The 18,932-nt window shown below is 49.6% G+C and overlaps 1 protein-coding gene across 2 annotated transcripts in view; it reads right to left on the reverse strand.

Annotated features, from left to right (window-relative positions):
* FNIP1 (folliculin interacting protein 1) overlaps nucleotides 1-18,505 on the reverse strand; it is a 62,461-nt gene extending 43,956 nt beyond the window's left edge. For both annotated transcript variants that reach the window (XM_035338738.1, XM_035338737.1), the window contains exon 1: nucleotides 18,327-18,505. In XM_035338738.1, the coding sequence (XP_035194629.1) occupies nucleotides 18,327-18,415 (89 nt within the window). In that variant the 5' untranslated portion in view covers nucleotides 18,416-18,505. The remainder of the gene's footprint in view (nucleotides 1-18,326) is intronic.
* Between the last annotated feature and the right edge of the window lie 427 nt (nucleotides 18,506-18,932).

The following is an 18,932-nucleotide window of genomic DNA, read 5'->3' on the forward strand; positions in this document are numbered from 1 at the left end:
TTAAAAAAATGTGCTTTCTGTGCATTTTTGTATCCCCCCAAAAAAATAAAATTCCACTGAATTCCTCAGTGCTGGAGAGGAAGAGTGGACAGCACTAAAGCACAAGCGCTCTGTACACAAGGAGCACATACCTGCACATACCACAGATCGGCACACACAAACACAAGCCCAGGCAAAGGTCAGTAAGAGCCGATACGACAAGGAAGAGCACTGCACGTAGTCCGGAGGTTTTTCAAAATCCAGGCATGGTTTTCTTTAAAGCAAATCAGATTTTAAGGCAATGAAGTGCTTCTGATAGGCAACTTAAAAACAAGCAAACAAGCACACACTTAACACCGGAGCAAAGCTTATGAACTCTCTACCCGCAGGATTGTCACTAGCATCAGGTCTCATGACTGGGATAAACTGTCTTTACGGGAGGTATAAAGGAGCATCAGCATAAATACAGATCTGTCTCAGAGCGTTCCTGGAGGGTGCGACATGGAACATTTCTTTCTTTTAAGAATGTGGGTACTGAGACCTCAGCAGCTCGACCGTCCCTCTCCTTTGTAATTTTTCAAGCCATGATAAAAGATGCTTAAAATAAAAATAACTAGCAGAGTAAAAACCTGATGCATGGCTAAGCTACTGGAACATTGGTGTTTGTTTTGTATCACATTTCCAACTGCGATCTCCTATAAATAAGACACCAAACAAACCCCCATAATACCAACTGGTACTGCAAGACAACAGGGCATTTTCCCCCCGCCGAACAGTTCTGGTATTGTGCACCCTCGGGTGCGCAGAGCAGAATAATCTTTCACTGCAGCTATTAAAAATAAATAGCTCAGCATTGTGTCTAATGAAAAGTTGGGGAGAAAATAGAGGCAATACACATCTCTCCCGATGCACACAAGTAGCTGCTGGAAATAAGTTTCTGAAATCTCCCAGCATTGCCCAGGCTAGCAGAGGAGGGCTCTGGGGGAAGTCCCCCCTTCCTCCCCTAGCTGTGCTGTGGGATTCTGGAGATGTCAAGATAGGTTTTTCAGTCTTTAAATCCAGACATAAAACTAACTTCTGTTTTCCACCCTCTCTTCAAAACACAGACGACAGCAGGACATGGGGTGACACGCAGCACCTCGCTTTGCCTGACACGTGGGAGTTTCCAGCAGACGAGGCGAGCTTCACGCAAGAAAACCCACCTCTACACCATGAGACACCTGATGCAACAGGAGAAATTGGTTAACAATCCTAATAATATTCTCATTTTTAATATACAAACGTTGAATTCTCTGTATTTATCTTCAGCTTGAAGTCTTTGAGGCTTGTCTTTTCTTCTTAGCCACTGTAAGGACTACAGCAGATTTTGTTTCTTTTTACACAGAAGAAAACTTGAGGTTCTCACTGCATTATTTCAGAATGAGACAACACAAAGCTCTAAGGTGCACACAAATTCCTGACGTGCTCCAGCTATACCTGACACACCGTGCGATTTCTGCTCCAACACCGAGTTTAATTTAAATGGGCATTTTTTAAATCAGATAGATGTCTCACGAAGTGAGGAACTTCTGTGCTCCCAGCTCCCGCTGGCCACAGCACAGCCCCGAGCCCCCCGGCCTCGCAGGCCAGGATGACCCCTGGTGGATAGCTTCAGCTGGGAATTCTGCACCCCGTGAACACCCAAGCAGCCACCGCTGCCTCGGTGCCAGGGCACGAAGGCAGTAACTCCACTGCGGAGCAGGGTGTGGGTGGCATGGCCCAGCCAGCCCCATGCTCTGCCCAGGAGCCCACCGTGGTATCAGGGCAGCGGTGGCCGTCTGCTCACAGTGCTTAGGGCACCCTGCTGCACTTGTGTGAGCTTTTACGGGAAAGCATTGCCTCGGTGGTGAAAGAGCCCAATAAATCTCCAGATAAGCATTTGCTGCTCAGATGTGAAAAGCGACTCTTAAGGACCCTTTGTAACTTGCTGCAAACAGAAGAATTACAACCGATGTTGAAAACATCCAGAAACCTCCCCGACCACTCGGGACACCTTACTGTACTCCCTCGCCCAGGAATCACATTTTCAGTCATGGGAGCAGGAGTATCAAACGTGCAAGGATCTCGACTTCAAGCTTTCAGCTCAGTCATCCCCGGCCCAAACTCGAATCATTTACATTTCTCAGAAATTTTGTCCAGTGCTTCCAAGTGTTCTCTTTCCCCTACGCCAGCTCTCGTTTATCTGCACAGGCAGCACTGCTTTCTCTAAGGTTTACGTGAGCTTTTTTCCTTTAAAAAAAGAAGAAAAAATAAATAAAAGAAAAAAGCTGCAGCTGTTCAGGGTTCCTCAGAGAAGAAGGCAGACAGATGTAAGTAGTTATTCTCCACGGATTCACAATGATCAGTGCATGAGCAGCATTTTACTCTGTCCCTCATGTGACTGTTTAATTAGGTGTTGATTCACTCAGTCATGAGACACAAGGAAACAGGGCTGCAAGCCCTAACGTCAAAGGAAAAGTAATGCCTGTTCTGCCAGTTTCTGTATTAGCAAAGCACAAAGGGGACATCCAGTTCTGAAAAGCAAAACTCATGTTTCCTTGCCCATAAGCCAAACCATCAAATCACTTCAACCCTTCCGCATGAAAAAGAAAATACACCGAGCTACGCTGGAGGAAGCTGCTTGCAGAGCCCCCATTTCTCTCCCCCGGGAGAGCTGAGGCCAGGCTGAACGCCTGCACTACCAGCTTCGAGCTGAGCAAGCCCTGCAAGCAGGGTGCGCCCTTGCCTGGTGATCCAGGTCCAAGCTTCGGGACACAATGCCTGCCTTTTTTTTTTTTTCTTTAAAGGAATATTAGCCATTTTGCTGTGCCTTCCTTCCTGGCTGTAACACCGTTTCTTATTACCAAAGAGATTTTCTGTTATGGGGTCCCGTTGCCACAGCAACAGGCCCTGAAAAATATCAAAGAAATTTTCAGCACATGGTAAACCAATTTCTCAAACGCTGAATATTTGTAATAGGAAAAGCTGGAGGACAATTATTTATATGAACTCAGTCCAACCGAAGCTTGATGTATGGATAAATCCCCAAATGCTGCTTTCAGCCTAAAGCCTGGGTTTGCACGTTGGACTTCGGGCTTGTTATGTTACCAGGTCAGTAACAGAGTCACATAACATTATCAAAGATGATCATTTCTCCAACAACGGCTACCTTTACAGTCAGCGTGTCACCAAAATGCACTAAGTGCCAGAAGCTTTCCTCCCACAGAAGGCGACATTAACCCTTCAGTCTGGAACATTTTTGACGGTGTGTTTGCAGTCTTACCCTCACTTGGGTAGATCTCAAAAAAAAAAACAACAAAAAAGAAAGAATTAGGCCCTGGATCAGCAACTTATTTAAAACACATGCCTAATGCTAAGCACATGAGCGGCTGCGTTGGGAGCAATGAAACTCCTCACGTACTTAAAGCAAAGCACATGGCTGGAGCAGAGTGCTGACTCAGTGCTATTCCCCCCTCGGATTTCACCAAAACCCCATCTCGGTTACAGGGGAACAACTGCAAAATGCAGCCAGAGGGTAACTGTACCAAGAAGGGTAACAAACTAGCGCTTGTGGAAGGAAATCCCAGCCTCGCTCCAGGACAGCTCCGTGGGGAGCCCTTAGCCAGCCTCCTCTGCTAACCCCGCAGCACCTCAAGGCGAGGGCCAGGCCGGCCCAGAGGCAACCAAGCAGGACAGCGGGAACACCTTGGCACCCAGGAGGAGCAGGGAGCAGCCACACGGAGGGCAGCGTCCTCCAGGAGATGGGCTGCTCTCCAGGAGAGGAGCCCGCTCTGGCTCGGCTCCCGCTCGCGGCCGGAGCACCGCTCCCCTACTGGCTCTACGAGTCGAGCGGGCGCCTGCTGCGCTTGTGGAAGGGCTGAGATCTTGATTTGTGGAGCTATTGCAAGAGCCCTAAGACGGCTGTGAGGAGCCGAGACTGCTCAGATCTCCAAGGCGAGAGTCATGCTGCTCGCTTGTTTTCCAAATTAAGCAGGCAAAGGTGACCTGAAACTATTTCAGGTAGTTCTATATAGAGCAGACAGACACTGAAGGCATTGCTCGACTTCGCTTTTATGTAACTCCTAAGGACATGAGGACAAATATAAAGCAGATGCTCAAACAAGCCACCCAGCCACGCAACTTCATTTAACGTTAGCAAAAAACCAGCCTGCCCGACAAACAGCCCAGCACCCAGCGCACACGCACTAGGACGGGGAGGTTTTGGTGCCCTGCTGGTGGGGATCTCCATGGTTTTACTGGAGCTGCTCCGTCACCAAACCGAGCTGAACAAAGTCCTCTGCTGGCTCTGCAGGCCAGCGCTCGCTGCCGCTCACAGTTCTGTACCCTACTTTCCTGGTGTCCCCTTCGGTTTTCTAGGTCTCGCTCCGTGCTCGCAGCCTTGGGTTTCTACGAACGGTAGGACAGCGTTGGACTGCCCACTGCCTTGTGATCTTTAAAGAAAAAAGAAAGGAAGAATTACAGCCTCCAGCACGTCAGGAGGTGGGACTAGCTCAGGGCTTCTCAGCCCTACATCTGCCTTTTTGTAATTACGCACAGCTTACGAGGGACACAGCAACTACCAAATTAACTACCTACCCATACGGGATCCGCTGTTCTCCCAGCCCTAAGACGAGCCCTTCAAGTTAAGGGACTGAAGCATTTAGAGAAGACAGATTACGTACAAAATACACTGTCGCACTTTTTTAGATAGCTTTTATTCAAAATCGATAAAGGGCCTAATTTTCATGGTGAAACAGACAGCGAGTTTTTAACTCGGGAGGTTCCTTCAGGGCAAAAATTGCAAAAGAACTCACATGAGATTCCAGGGCTATTTATCCCAAACCCTAATCCAAATCTAATCCAGATCCAGGCTCTTCAGGTCAGTACCATACAAAAATAGACTTGAATGTCAAACATGCTGAGCAAGAGCGGAGCGTGGCCAGAATGGGCTTTACGCAACGTGTTTTAAGGAATCACACTGCTGTCCCGATCCACTCTGAGAGGTATTCAGCGGCTCTTTTGTCCCTTGCACGTGATCCGTGCACTTGGCTGGGGTCAATGAAAAGTCCAACAGGAGAGCGCCATGCACTACTGCCAGACCTGGAAAACAGCGGGGCTGCATCAGTGCTTTCTGCCTTGAACTTCTGATTACGCTATGCACACCACACAGAAAAGGAAAACTATGCAAAGAACACGTTTGTTTAAAATAAGTTTAAAAAATCAAAACCGGAAAAAATGGACTTGAAAAAGACACCCTGTAAAAAGATTTGCCAAAACTTAGTAAACCTGAGGCACCTGAGGAAAGGCTGATAGCCAGCGTCAGCCAGCTGAGCATCCAGCCTCTGAACAAAATTAACCTCTTTTAAAAGTGTCTTGGATCGAATACTCAGCATGGTTTTATAAACTAGGCTGGTGTTCAGCAGTTATGCACGTAGCAAAAGCACCTTCATTGGTTGGATGCCTGTTCTGTATTTCTTCATGAGACAGGGCCTCCAGTGACATTTGAGTAGACTCCAGTGGTCAGGAAATTCTAGGTGTTTGAAGCCTTCCAACACACACCCGTCCATCCGGGGGGTCTCTCCGGTGTAGAACAGCTCAACTGGCCAAGTCTTATTGAAAATTCCACTTGACAGATCCGTGCAAGCTCTGAGCATCTTTTGGAAACAGTCCCTGCATGCCCACACGGCTTCTCTTATTCAAGTCTTGGTCTGTGATAAAGAAATGGCAGGTTCAGGTCCACGTGCCCTCCCTGGGTATCGGCACTGAGGCCAAGCACACCCCTTCCTCGTCACGGGATCCTGCTGTGCACGTGCTCCGACCCAGCGCTGCCTCACAGAGTCAACAGGAACGCCTGATAAAGCCAACATTGTGCCAGCGGGAGAGGCTGCACTTCATCAACACGTACACCGAGCGTATGTTCGGGAACCCCCTTTTTGACTCCAAAGGGAGAACGGGGCGCGAGGCACTCCAGGACAGCACGGGCTGCCAGCAGGCACGGGGGGAGCAGCTCCAGCCTCCCGGAGGGGCTCCCCTGGGGCTGCAGCACACCAATAAACCACTCGCAGGTGAGCTGCGACCAGCTCAGCATCACCACATGCATCTTCTGCAGTTCACATACCGCAGCCTGACACGAGCAAGACCAGCTATTCTCTCCTCTCATCCCTACGGAGCGGTACATCCACTCCGCTCTCTCACCCAAAAGCGTTTTCTTGCCTCATCTCTGCTCTGTCCACACGAGCATCTGTAAGATGTGGGAACTCAAAGAAACCTGGCGCTGCGGGTACCCTGCTGCGAAGCAGTAACAGCACCGCGTGAAGCTATTTATTCTGCTGCATCAACAGGAAAGAAAGATCACGTGCTGGACAGCAATAGCTGTCAGTGCCACCGGGATATTTCAGCCCGGGTTGTTTTTTTGTTTTGGAAAGGAGCTGTTGGCAAAGTAATCGCTCGCTTGGCTCTTCCTTTCTCTTTTCCCTTCTCGTTCCAGTGCATGTCATTTAAAATGACACAGCAGTGACCCCAAACAGGATGCACCCAACTGCTTGTGGCAGGAGGAGGAGGGGACACTACAGCGCCCAGGGGAAATCTTCGGAGAGGAGAGGCAGCACCGCAGGTCTTGGACAGGACAAAACTAAGAAAAGAACAGAAAAATGGAAAAGAAAGTGATCTGGCCCCTAACCCTTTTATTCCTCTGCATTTGAATAGCAATTTCCAAAGCAGAGGACCCAAGAGGGTCAGTGACACGGTCAGGGAGAGCACTACCAAGGATCAGGGAATACCAAGCCTGTAAAACGTGCGCACCAAGTCATGGCAGTGCCCTCCAGCTGCTTCCAGCTACACTCACACGGATCCTTCTGAGCACAGGGCAACTCCAAAACGCCGCCTACACTCCTTACACCCACCTCAGCATTTCCAACCTGACTTTTGTCTTTTACTCAGCAGCTGCCACTGCTCGTGTTGCACCTTCCCCCATGCCCCCTGCACCTCTCGGTGCTGCTGCCCACACGTGGAAGGAGCCCGGGCCGGGGCCAGCACCCGCCGGACCCTCTCCGTCAGCAGACCCCCACGGTGGGCTCCAGCTGCTCCTGGGCAGCGAGCGCTGCTGCACTGAGCAGGCAGGGCACCATCACTTCTTGGCTGGTGGACAAGAGAAAGCGATCGAAAATAAAGATTAGCTTTCAAAAAGTCTTCCCATCTCTTCCGCTGCCAACATCTTAGCTCATGTTTATTCAGCACCTATTATCGCCATAAATCCTCGCACTGAAGTCTCACAACAATACTCTTCTGATCTAAGGAGCGAACGAGTCCATCCAGCACGATATTAGACAATTTAGGCCTATCTGCAGTGTACACATATGCTCAATTTAATTATTTCACCGCCTGGGGGAACACACAAGGCCTTACTACAAACCAACGGGCGCTCTGCTGGCCAAGGCTCTCGCTGCTCAGCTCTTTGCGCTGTGTCGCTGCGGGTGCACGCACGCTCTGGCCGTGGGCAGAAAGTGAAGATACCGGGGAATGTTGTGAAGATCACACTTATGTACGCACACGAGACAGAGATCTGAGGACAGCGTCTTTCTTGCTCTCTGGGATCTCTTTCCTTCCAGCCTCCATCTCCTCTTGCTGAGCTCAAGGCTGAGACACCGAAAGCCTTCAAACCTCACCGAGTTATGCCGAAACTGAGGATGCTCAGCCCCTTAGAGGACTGGGCCTTTTTGTATTTGTGTTAATTTCTACTTGTTTCCCTTTTAAAAAATGTTAAATAGAAACAACCTCTTGTCAAACTGCCTGTTCCCTCTCCGTGCACATGGCTGAGAACAACTGCACTCACGAAGTCCCCTCCTCTGGCACGACTTTTCCTCCAGCGTGAGCGTCACCGATGTCACCTCCTAAGTGCAGTTTAGCTGATTTGTCTGGTGGCTACGTGTAGAAAAGACCAGTCTTTGAACAAGCGTACACCAAATCCAAATGAATAACTGAATAAAAATCACTTAAGACATGGTGTTAAAGGGAAAACGGCATTTAGGACATGCTTAGGTCAGGAAACCTTACCTTCTGACCCCAGCGTGGAACAAAGGCTTACGCAACACACGAACAGAAGCCACCTGGCAGCTCTGTGACTGCTTTCATCAAAAAGGTTACGTGATGACGTGTTTTAAACAGATATGCTTTCAGACTAACCAAAATAACCAATTTGGAGACAGCTGTAAATAAGATGCTATGAACAAAGCCACTAGAATTTGAAGCAGGTAAATTAAAGTCAGCCTTAAACCAAATCGGTATTTTTGCTTATCTGAAAAAGGAAGCTTACAAAAATTTTATTCACATAAAATATAATTTTGTTATAATCCCATAAAAACTTATCTTAAGCTGTTTGGACTTTTTGCTCTATCAATTCCATATTTTGCCACTAGGTCTGTTTTGGAGAAAAGCAAAAAGAGGCCATCAGCTCATGACTTGTGTCTCCTGCACGCCTGGGAGATGCACGCCGTTAAGAAACCAACGTGCTTGTTTTCACAGCTTCTTAACCCTCCACGCTGTCAGCAGAACAATTTCCTTTTCTACCAAGAAAGCAATTTCCAGTAACTCATAGCAACTGAAATATGTTTAGGTACTGAAGGAAAAAAAAAACACACACACAAACCAACATAGCACCTTTCTCTGACTACTTCAGCTTTATGTCAGAGCTGGGACTTGAAATAGTAGGCAGGCAGCACTGCAAGCCAATTCACTGTCCGAAGACTTGACGCGTTTCTTTCAGTCTGTCTTTAAGGGGGTAATGCTGCTCTTTTTCCTGTAGCAACAGGAATATTCTGGCAGAAAAACTGCCTCCCAGATTCTGATGTTCAGATAACGTCATTCAACGAGAACAAGCTTCTGAGGAGAGAGCGCTCACCCTGTGTTTTGCAACGTGTGCTCCCTGTGCACACAACCACCCACAGTTCATCCTCTGTACCTACTTTTCATTAACACCTGAACTAGTACCACTTTCTACCAATTTCTAGTAGACACGGAGTAAATCAACCATTCAGCTGAACTCTCTGAATTGAAAGGACTTCTTCTAGGTTGGTCTTCTTGGGGAGCATCACAGCCAATAATATTTTTAAAAATAATCTCATTTCTACTGGGTAATTCATTTGTTTGCTAACAGCTCTAACGCTTCCTTCCGACTTACCCACCTCCCTCAGAGCTGCCCAAATTGTGGCACTGTGCTGAGCCCACAGCCGCTGGAGGCCTGTTTTTGCCTTGGGATAAAGCTGTGCAAGGAACGTGCACCAGGCAAGGGTAGACGGTGTATATTTCAGCTCTAGCTAGAAAGCAGAACCACCCAGCAAATGGAGATCTTGATATTCCAGCATTCACAGTAACCCGGGAGTGACCTTTCTGGTGGCTGTCCACAAAGCCACACATCGGGTGTCACCTCCCAAGCCGCCCAGATTCCAGCTGTCCACGTGTCCCTCCCGACGTGCCCGCCGCAGCGTATCGCCCACCGGAGCACCGCGGCCACCAGGTGCCTGAGGGGACACCCGACAGCGCACGCACAATTTTCAGTAAAGGTACAGAAACCAAGCTGGCTCACACTTCTGTTCTCACAACCTCCATCACACATGACCGAAAGCAACCAAAAGGTTCCGAGATTGCTAAGAGGGCAGCGGCACCACTGCATAAGCCACCGCTTCCACAAGCACCGAGGCTAAAAACAAAAACAACAAAAGCGTACAGCAAGGCGACAGCTCCGGGGGGCGATGCTCAGACAAGACACTTTCTCTGTTAAAACGGAAAATGACACAGGAATTTGGGCAAAGATACTGCTCTGGCTTGAACAGGCACAATGCCAGGATCTTAAGTCAGGGCTGAACCGAGCTCGAAGTTTCTTCATTTATCTACTAAAACAGATGGCAGAGAACTGCAGTTTGGCTCCTGTTTCTTTCCAGTTATATATCACACAGACTGAAAGGGTAGAGGGTTTGTGATATAATAAAAAGTGTTAAGTTTTGTTGACGTTTTAGCTGGGCTGAGGGAAAGTCACTGCTAACGAAGCATGCATCTGGATTTGCGTCAAATACCATGAAGGGGCAGGGCACAAACAGTACCTGTATTCCAAGAAATAAGACCGTTTCTCTGATGGATTTTACTCATTTCAGGTCAAAATCACCAGTGATGACGTTGTGGAAATATCCTGGAGAACCAGAGCTGACCAGCGGGGTGTGAGGATCATTTCCATGCATCGAGACAGCTGCTTTCAGCAGCCCAGTGCTCAAGCTACCGATGCGGGGCTGCTGCTGGCTCACTCACCTGCTCAGGCTGGAGCGGACAGGAGATGTCTGCAGCACAGCTTGTGGCTACTAACGGACACGGGCAGCACTGCAAAGAGCCCCTCGCCTGTACAAAACGAGGGCTTCTTCCAAGGCCATAGTTTCAAAGAGAGAGAATGCACATAAGGCTGAGGTTACCTAGGCTATCGCTCCAAAGGCATCAGGTAGGACTGTTTAAAATAAAGAGCTTTTCCATGTAGTCAGGCTACTTACGTCCCAAAGCTTAACCTTTTGATATTGGCTACAAAACTACATCTTTCAGAAAAGACAGGAAAATTCCAAAGTAAAAACTCCGCTGTATTCGTGGCCACGTGCTGCACACGCACACGGTTAATATTCTATATGCAGTTTGTGTAGCATTTTGTATAATTTACATGTTTGAACAAGTTTCTCTGTAGCGCATTGTGTGCTGAATAATAATATCTACAGCGGCTATCAGTTTCAGAAGAGGAAAAGGTTGAACTTCTTACGTAAAGTGCAGAATTACCTCTATTAAAAGCTTTGATAGAGCACCAAGCACCAGCACAAGGCATTGTTGTAAAAATAAATAAATCATTTTTGATACAAAGGCTACGTAGTAACTGTTCACACTTCTACCAGAGCAGAACACATCTGAGCATATATTTTTAGAAATAAGCGAGTAACCCTGCAGAAAGGTCTGCCCCTTTTGAATGGGATCTTTATGGAGAAATTCCTTAAGCACAGCAACGTGGCGTGCATTTTGTGCAAGTCTCTCCAGAGTATTTCCCCTTTGTGAATTCTGTTACTACTCGGTACAAGGTGGAGCAGCTGGTGCATTAGCAAGTCATTTACAAACGACTAAAATTACTTCCTGTTTTTAATGGGCATAACTTTTTTTTCCCCCCTCCAGCAAATGCTATACAGAATAAGGTTTTCTACGCGCACCACACGCTCAGACTTTTGTCAAGTGCTCGGAAACGAGCTGTGCTCTCAGCTGATCCTGGAAGTCCACCGCAGCCACCCTGGATGTGCTAGCGAGACTGAGCTCTGCATTTTTCCTGACGTTACTCACAAACATGTGATCTTGCAGACATTCTGCTCCAGATGTAGCAAGAGGAGAGCGCACAGCCTCCGAGCATGAAACCACCGTGCGCGTTACTTTCCACTTGTACAGCACGTCTCTAAAGCGGTCACATCTTGCATTAAGCCAAAATGACAGCAGAAGTTTCAGGCTCCGAGTCACATTGGGCTGGTTTATTCCAGAACAGAAGCCTGAATTTGTCCAAGCTGTCACTAGGAGCATACGCTTACCCTGAAGTGTGCACACAGCAAAGGATAAACCCCTTTGAAAACACACGGAGGGCGACCTACACAGTCACCAAAGGAGCTGATGGTTGCAGGAGAGCAGGGTCTGGGACCTGGGTCAGGTAAAAACACCTCCAGTCACCAGAAGACAAATGGTGGAACTGCTTCAGGAGAGAAGGAAGAGCTCGCAGTGGACAAACTGGCACAGACACCTCTTCGTGCCCCTGCAACCTCATCTAGAGGAGGAAGGAAAAATCGGCACTCGTAGCTCTGCAAAAACACCTTCCTTCAACGCTTGCCAAGTCTACTATAACGCACACATAAAGGAGCAGTTTTATTCCAGTACAGCTACACGTACACACAGGGACCGTGACAAGAAGCCTCCCACTGTGGCGATCAGCTGCCAGCTCACCTCGGCTCCACAGGAGCAGAGCCCAACTCACCAGACCTCTGCTTTGTTTTTTGGCAGCGGGGCCCCCTTCAGATGACAGGGGCACGGCCTAACCAGCAGAAATCCCAGTGCTCGAAGGCACTGCACGGCTCACCCGCTTAGGGGAAGGAGCTGAGGCGCTGGAAGGGGAACAGAGAACGCCACTGCCCTGGGAGCAGCGCAGCCGGCCGGCCTCCAGCACCTCGTGCCATCCATGGCGAGGAAGCGGCCTCGCCACGTCCTCCCAGGGCTCTGGAGGCAGCGCCAGGCCCAGCCGGCACGGGAGGAACCGACATGAAGGGCACTAAGACGAGTTCAGGCAGGGCCAGGCACCCAGCTGTCCCCAAAGCATTCGGTCCCTGCGAGTTCTGCGGTCACACACACCCCTCACACCACAGGGTGCTGGTCCAAATTAACTCCCGGCACCACACGGTAACGCAAGAGGACTGCGATCACCCGCTGGGACACGGAAAACCTGCCCCTGTCTCATGGGGCAACGCTGCTCCTCCAGGCACCACACAGCCCCAGCTCCAGGCCTGACGGACATTTCTGACAGACGTTTCTGACAGACATTTCTCCAGGACACGCTGGATTCAGCGGCCCGTGCCCACCTGGAGAAGCACCAGGAGACCTACGGACCTCCTTCTGGCTTGGAGACCTTCACCAGAAAGCGTCAGAACCCTGCCTGTCTCCAGAGGTGCTTACTGGCAGCGATTCATTTGCATCTTTCTCCTTCCTCGACGAAACTCAACTGAAAGCACTGGAAGGTATGTAAAAGCCCAGATGACAGGAAATGCAAAACAGAATTTGGCAACGAGAAGTCCTTTGGAAAACAGCGATATATTTCAAAATACAGGCCAAAGTCATCACAGCAAGAGAGAAAACTGTGCATAAATCAAACATCTATTAAAAACTAGCTGCACTCAAGCTAATGAACACGACCAAAAAGCCAAAAACTCTTCCAGAGATATTACAGAAGAGACAGACATAAAAAAATCTTAAGGGACATTAAAAGGCAGAAATGGGCTTAATAAAAACACACAAAAAATCTGGATTTGAATCATCTTAAAAATTATGGGACAGAAGCTTTTCAAATTCACCAGATAACTGGAAATGAAGAAAAGCAAGAGCTATTATAAAGCGAAGTCCAGCTAAAGCTCTTTTTGGAGGTGTTAAGACTTTGAGGTGGTAATATTCCAGCAATTTTACAGCCCTGGTGAAAAATCTGTGGAATGCCAGAAGTGAACAATATGAAAACACAGCATTTCACTAATAGCAGTTGTCGGTCAGACTGGCTGTCATGGAGCAGCTTGAAAAAGCCTCGTGAGGTGTGGTTAGGCTAATAAATTTGCAGGCTGTGTAGAACTAACGTGGCAGTGTAAGAGACTTGACTCCCCAGGCTCGGGCAGGCTCTGGTGCAGCTGAAAAGCCCCTCACTGGGTGGAGCGGGATACCTTGTTTGCTGGAGGAGGTAAACTCAGTAGGAGCTCTGGCAGTGGTTTTACCAAGCCAAATCTCCAAGCTCTCTCTCAGACTTTGGCTCTGATGATATCACGGTGTCCACATGCTGCTAGCTCTGAACTCCTGGGGCTTCTAATAGAGCCTAAAAACTACAGTAACCTTTGCTGGTTACCCCTGCTCTGAGCACAGGAGGAACAAACGCAAAATAGTGCCTGCACCGATACCACACCATTTACGTCAGCGCTAGCTACCTTCAGAAATAATGCGAGCACTTACCAAGAAGTTCTGTGGGTAAAACTTTGACTGGAAAAAGAATGTAAAGACAACTTTCATGTTCCTCCTTTACCTTGCTCCAGTCTCCCTCATAAAAAGTCCACCGTAACATGTTGCTGGCTGTCTCCAAATCCCTTTGCAGTTTAGATCACTCTAGAAGAAAGTAGCTCCTGGCTCGAGAAGCAGTTCTGCTGCTGTAAGAAAGCGCACAGCATTCTTACTGTGCAAGGCCAACAGCTCTGCAGAGGAACTGCCAGGCGAAGCACCCTTGTGTCACCCTACCCACTTCCAACTCCAGGTTTATTGCAATTCCCTTGATGAATCCAGCTATGTGAAATGAAATAATTCTCAGGATACCATTTAAAGTCACTGCCACAGAGAAATAAAGGGAGTCTGGCCTGATGGGGGATACTGGCCTAGCCAGACCTCAGGTAACACCACCTTGTAGCCAGCCTCAGGCCTTTCTTATCTCCTAAACTGGGCAAAACACCACCAATAAAGAAACAGCACCTCTTACAGAAAGACCCCCAGAAGCACTGTAACAGAATGACTGGAAATGATCTTCTCCATGTAGAAAGAAAGTAACATTTAAAGCTTTTTACTCCTGTATCTTCCCACTTGGAAAGCTGCTCTTGTCCTCAGAAATACCCAGAAACCCAAAGCAAACCCCTAAAGGAAGAACGTGCCCAAAAAAACTCCATACGGCTGGTAAGACTCGAAACTAGAAGGGGTTCTTTCAAGCTTGAACAATTACCACACAGCTGTACCTCTACAACAGGTGCTTTAACAAGAGCAAAACAGAGGTTGCAAACATCAGTGGAATGCCCCTCGGGGCGAGATGGTTCTTTAGAGCTCCCTAGGTTAAAAAAAAAAAAAAAGACACTGAAACTTTTATTGAGGTTCAGTGTAAAAAGAACTCCTAATTAATAATCCCGCTAACCTCTCACTAGGTGGGACGGATGCCTAGATATCCAAGAGAACAAGAACAAGCACTTAAATTTGATACACGGGATGGAGAGAAGCACTGAATTTCCACCCAGCCATAACCCCAAAATGTTCCAATACTGTAATTCCGTATTACAGGAGCATCCCTTCCCCTCTGCAAGAGGTTAATAGTGCTGCAACCCCAATTGCTGTCTCAACAGACAAGAAGTTTTTGAAAGGTTGTTTCCACCTTACTGGGGAGATTGATTAGAAACAGGGTTTCTAATAGGGTTCATTTCATTGGTATTTAAAAACGTATCTACATTTTAGACACTTGCACAGCGCACGATTCACACAAACAGCTTTATGTATTTTTATAACATGAATACTTTGCCTCTGAAATTCTAGAGAACAGTATACCTGGAATCTCATGTTCCTAATGACCATAAGAGCCCAAGCCTGGGCTCGGCTGGTGCCGTCTCCTGTCACCAGCAGCAGCCACTGCCAGATGCTACAACACGGCCAGGGGATCCTATTTATAGCAGAAGTTGCCCTCGGGGAAAATCCACTCACGTGAGTATTATTTGCAGCAGACAGCTGGTACTCTACACCTTACAGCTTAAGGGGTTGTCTCTTCTCTAGAACACTTGCAGGTGTTCCTTGTAAACATATTTTACTACTAAAACTTTGAATGTTTTTGCTCTTCCTGTGAATTCCTCACTGTGCAGAGACATTTCAGTGTAAGGACCAAGTCTGCCAACTGTCCTCAGTCAAGCTGAAGGGCTGAACTACCAACATGTAGTGGATCTGTTGTGACTTCCTGACAGCGCTTCTGTAACGTAAATGGCTCGTGTATGGGGGGAAAAAAAAGAAGACAAACTGGGACATCAGCAAATACTTTACAGCTGCTAACTCACTGGTCCCATCACGGAGCTGTTAACTGCTCCAGCACCTAGCTCTGAAGTTCCTCCTGGTTTGGCTGGACTCGCTCTCAACACCCATCGCAGACAGAAAGATTCTAGGCAGGAAAAAAATACTAAAGAAAACACTTTGCCCCTGAAAAGCATGATGTTATTTTTGAAATAACGTAAGCTCAGATAAGTGGAATTTATGCCCTAGTAAATTTTCACAATAAGCCTGAATGAAATGCAAAGTATATTCACAGACCAAAAAAAAAGAAGAAGCATCAAAATCATCCTTCTATGTTTTGCTATACTGATATCATTGCCACAGCAGCTAGACTTTTAAACACATTAATCCCTAAATATATAAAGTGAATTCATGTATTTTTTTATGGGCGTTCTACAGCCTCCTCAATAAGACGACAATGGTTTCACACTGAAGGCAAACAAGAGTAACACAGTTCACAATATGTGGAAAAAAAGTTTGGTTATTTAGAACATAAGCAGTAATAACATATCAACACAATCTTGTACCACTGAACTTGGTGAGAGCGTTGCCCTCAGGTTTGCTGGAAACACAGGAACAGATTAAAATCCAGCGTGCTTGTTTCCAGTCCCCATATTCACAGCCTTAATAAGTAATGGTCGGTGTTGTGTGCATTACCCAAAAGTTTCACCAGTAACTGATAAGGCCATATATAGTGAGGATTAACTCCAGACGTATCCCCATTTGGAAAACAAAAGGAGCCATTAGGCAACATGCCTAGAGGGCATCCGTATTAGCCCTCGAAATATAATACTTGGCTCTTGTAAGAAAGAACCAGGTCTCGCACACCCCCCAGTCTCCACCAGGAGAACCATCAGCCTCCTCTTGGGATTTTACACAGGTCTGCCAAAAATAAATAACAACTGCAAATTCACTGCTTACTGGTTGACAGATCACATCACAAAGCAAAACGGCACTACGCAAGCGGAGGAGGGTAAGGCAGACAGCGTGACATATCTTTTTGAAAATTCACATCCAGTTTGGCACAGAACGATGCGTGTTAAGAGGGAAGAGGAGACGCCTCCTTGCAGAGTACTCACTTTCGCTTCTTTCAACACAGGCGTGATCCCCACACTTCTGCCCCAGGGTCTGCATTGCAGCTGTTGAATTAACTGCCAGTCTCCATACAAATTCATCGTTACCAGAAGTCTTAGCAGGGTGGAAAAGGCACGGCAATTATGGAGACCAGCCCTAGCGACCCTCCCCATCAAGGGTCCCGAGTCCAGTATTAAGCTGATTTCAAAAATTGGATGACATGGACATAATGGCAAAGTTTTGTCTCTTAAAAAATACTACAAAAAAGGAAAAAAAAAAAAAGCTTCCAATAAATGGCAGGGAGGCATGGGAGCAGCTGTGACCAGTGTCTGCGGAAGGCACGCTGTAGGCATTACAGCACCAGACCTCACGCAGCGTCCAGCCACGTCTCCTGCCTGTGTAAGGACACCACGAACCCATCGATACCGGGATGCTTTGGTTACTGGAGTTATGCTCCTGACCACCTGAACTGCTGTCTGAAATTCTCTCGGGGCAGTTAAACATGCCACCACGTAAGCTGAGCGCATCAGCCAGGTATCTCCCCTTACAGGGCAACCCAAGGGCTGGTCATTTCTGAGCCTGGTGGGTAATAAATGTCAAGACGGGGTGGAGGAGTGCTTTATGACATTGGTAGAAGAGTTTCAAGAAGCACACAACTCTTACCAGCCGAAGAGTTTGATTTGCATTCGAGTTGCAAACTTTGCACTTTAAAACGATTTTGCAGGCTACCTTTTGGCCGCTCCAGCCAAGCCTGGGACCGCGTCGCTTTCCAGCGTAGCAATTACCTGGCTGTCCAACTTCATTTCGCAGCCACAAAAACCTCCCGTTCCTACCCTAACCTCCGCACCGAGCCCTGGGCGACGTCTAGACCCCAGCGCAGGGGTGCCGAGGGAAATGTCCCCATGCACACGAGGACTTCTGTGGGACCACCAGAGCCCAGGCTGCCCCTGGCCAGGCCACCAAGGTGCAGGCCGCTGAGAGATGGGGCAGACCCCGAACAGCCCCTGGGGCTCAGGGATGGGCTCTCCTGGAGAAAATTGACTTTTTTTTTTTTTTTTTTCGCCTGCCGGTGTTGTGCTTGGCACCTTTCGGTGGACCCAGTTGTGTTGCGGTTAGCTCACGACAAATCTCACACGTAACCCCTACGCTTGGCACGGCTGTAGGGGAAAACTTGGCGTTTTCAAACCCTCCCCTCCTGCCCGTTTTTAAGGCAGCTCCCGGCGGATCACGAGCCGCCCGCCCGTGACAAGCGGCATGGCGCCTCCTCGCCTTCCCCCCCCGCCCCCCGGCCCCGAGCATCCCCCGGGGGAGCCACCGAGGGCCCCACACCGGCCCCGGGGGCCTCACAGCGGCCCGGGGGGGTTCTGCAGGAGGCTGGGCGGCGGCGGGGCACGGGAAGGGGGCTCCGGCTCCGGCCCCGGCTCGGCACCCCCGGCGGCGGGGGACGGAGCCCCGGGGCCAAGGGAGCGGGGGAAGGCTGAGGGGAACCGGGGAGCGGCGCCAGGAGGGGCCCCGCGCTGCCGGGCGAGGGCTGCGGGGGAAGGAGGGCTGCGGGGGAAGGAGCGCAGCCGCTCTTCTTCCTCCCTCCTCCTCCTCCTCCTCCTCCTCCTCCTCAGCCCCTCAGCGGCCGCAGAAGTTCGGGGGCGGGGGGCGCAGGGCGGCCCCGGCCCGCTCACCTGAAGACGCAGTCGTCCCTCGCGTCCCTGGCGGGGGAGACGAGCCCGTGCTTCTTGTTGAAGAGCTTCTGGAACAGGGTGGGCGGCATCTTGGGGCCGCCGCTGCCCCTCGGCCGCCGCCGCCAGCCGCCGCCGCCGCCCGCCGCCGAGCTGCGCCGAGCGCCGTCCCCTCGCGGCTGGTTCCGCCCGCCCGCCTCCATTCGGTGTCACAGTCATATGACGGCCATTAGTCACCCCGGCGCGGCCGCCAGGGGCGGGACGGGGAAGGAGCCGCGGCCCCCGAAGCCGGGAGCGCCCAGCGGGGGGAACGCGGAGCCCGGCCGGGAAGGCGCCGGGAAGGCCCCGGGGCTCCGCCGGGGGCAGCGCGGGGCAGGGCGAGGCGCGGCCCCGCTGCCTCCAGCCCGGGGAGAGGCGGCCGGGAGCCCCCCTTCCGAGCCTCTCTCAGCCCCGCTGAGGCTTTCTGAGCAGCGTTCTGCTGCTTTCCTGCGTTCTCGTCTTCTCCATTAAAGCCCGGAGCTGCAGGATCCCAGCTCCTGCCCCACGAACCCAGCTCCTGCCCCCTTTTTCTTCTTGCCCGGCCCCGGCTGGGGGCAGCTTGAAGCGGCT

Source organism: Oxyura jamaicensis, chromosome 13 (assembly GCF_011077185.1).
Source record: "Oxyura jamaicensis isolate SHBP4307 breed ruddy duck chromosome 13, BPBGC_Ojam_1.0, whole genome shotgun sequence".
In the NCBI taxonomy this organism is placed as follows: domain Eukaryota; kingdom Metazoa; phylum Chordata; class Aves; order Anseriformes; family Anatidae; genus Oxyura; species Oxyura jamaicensis.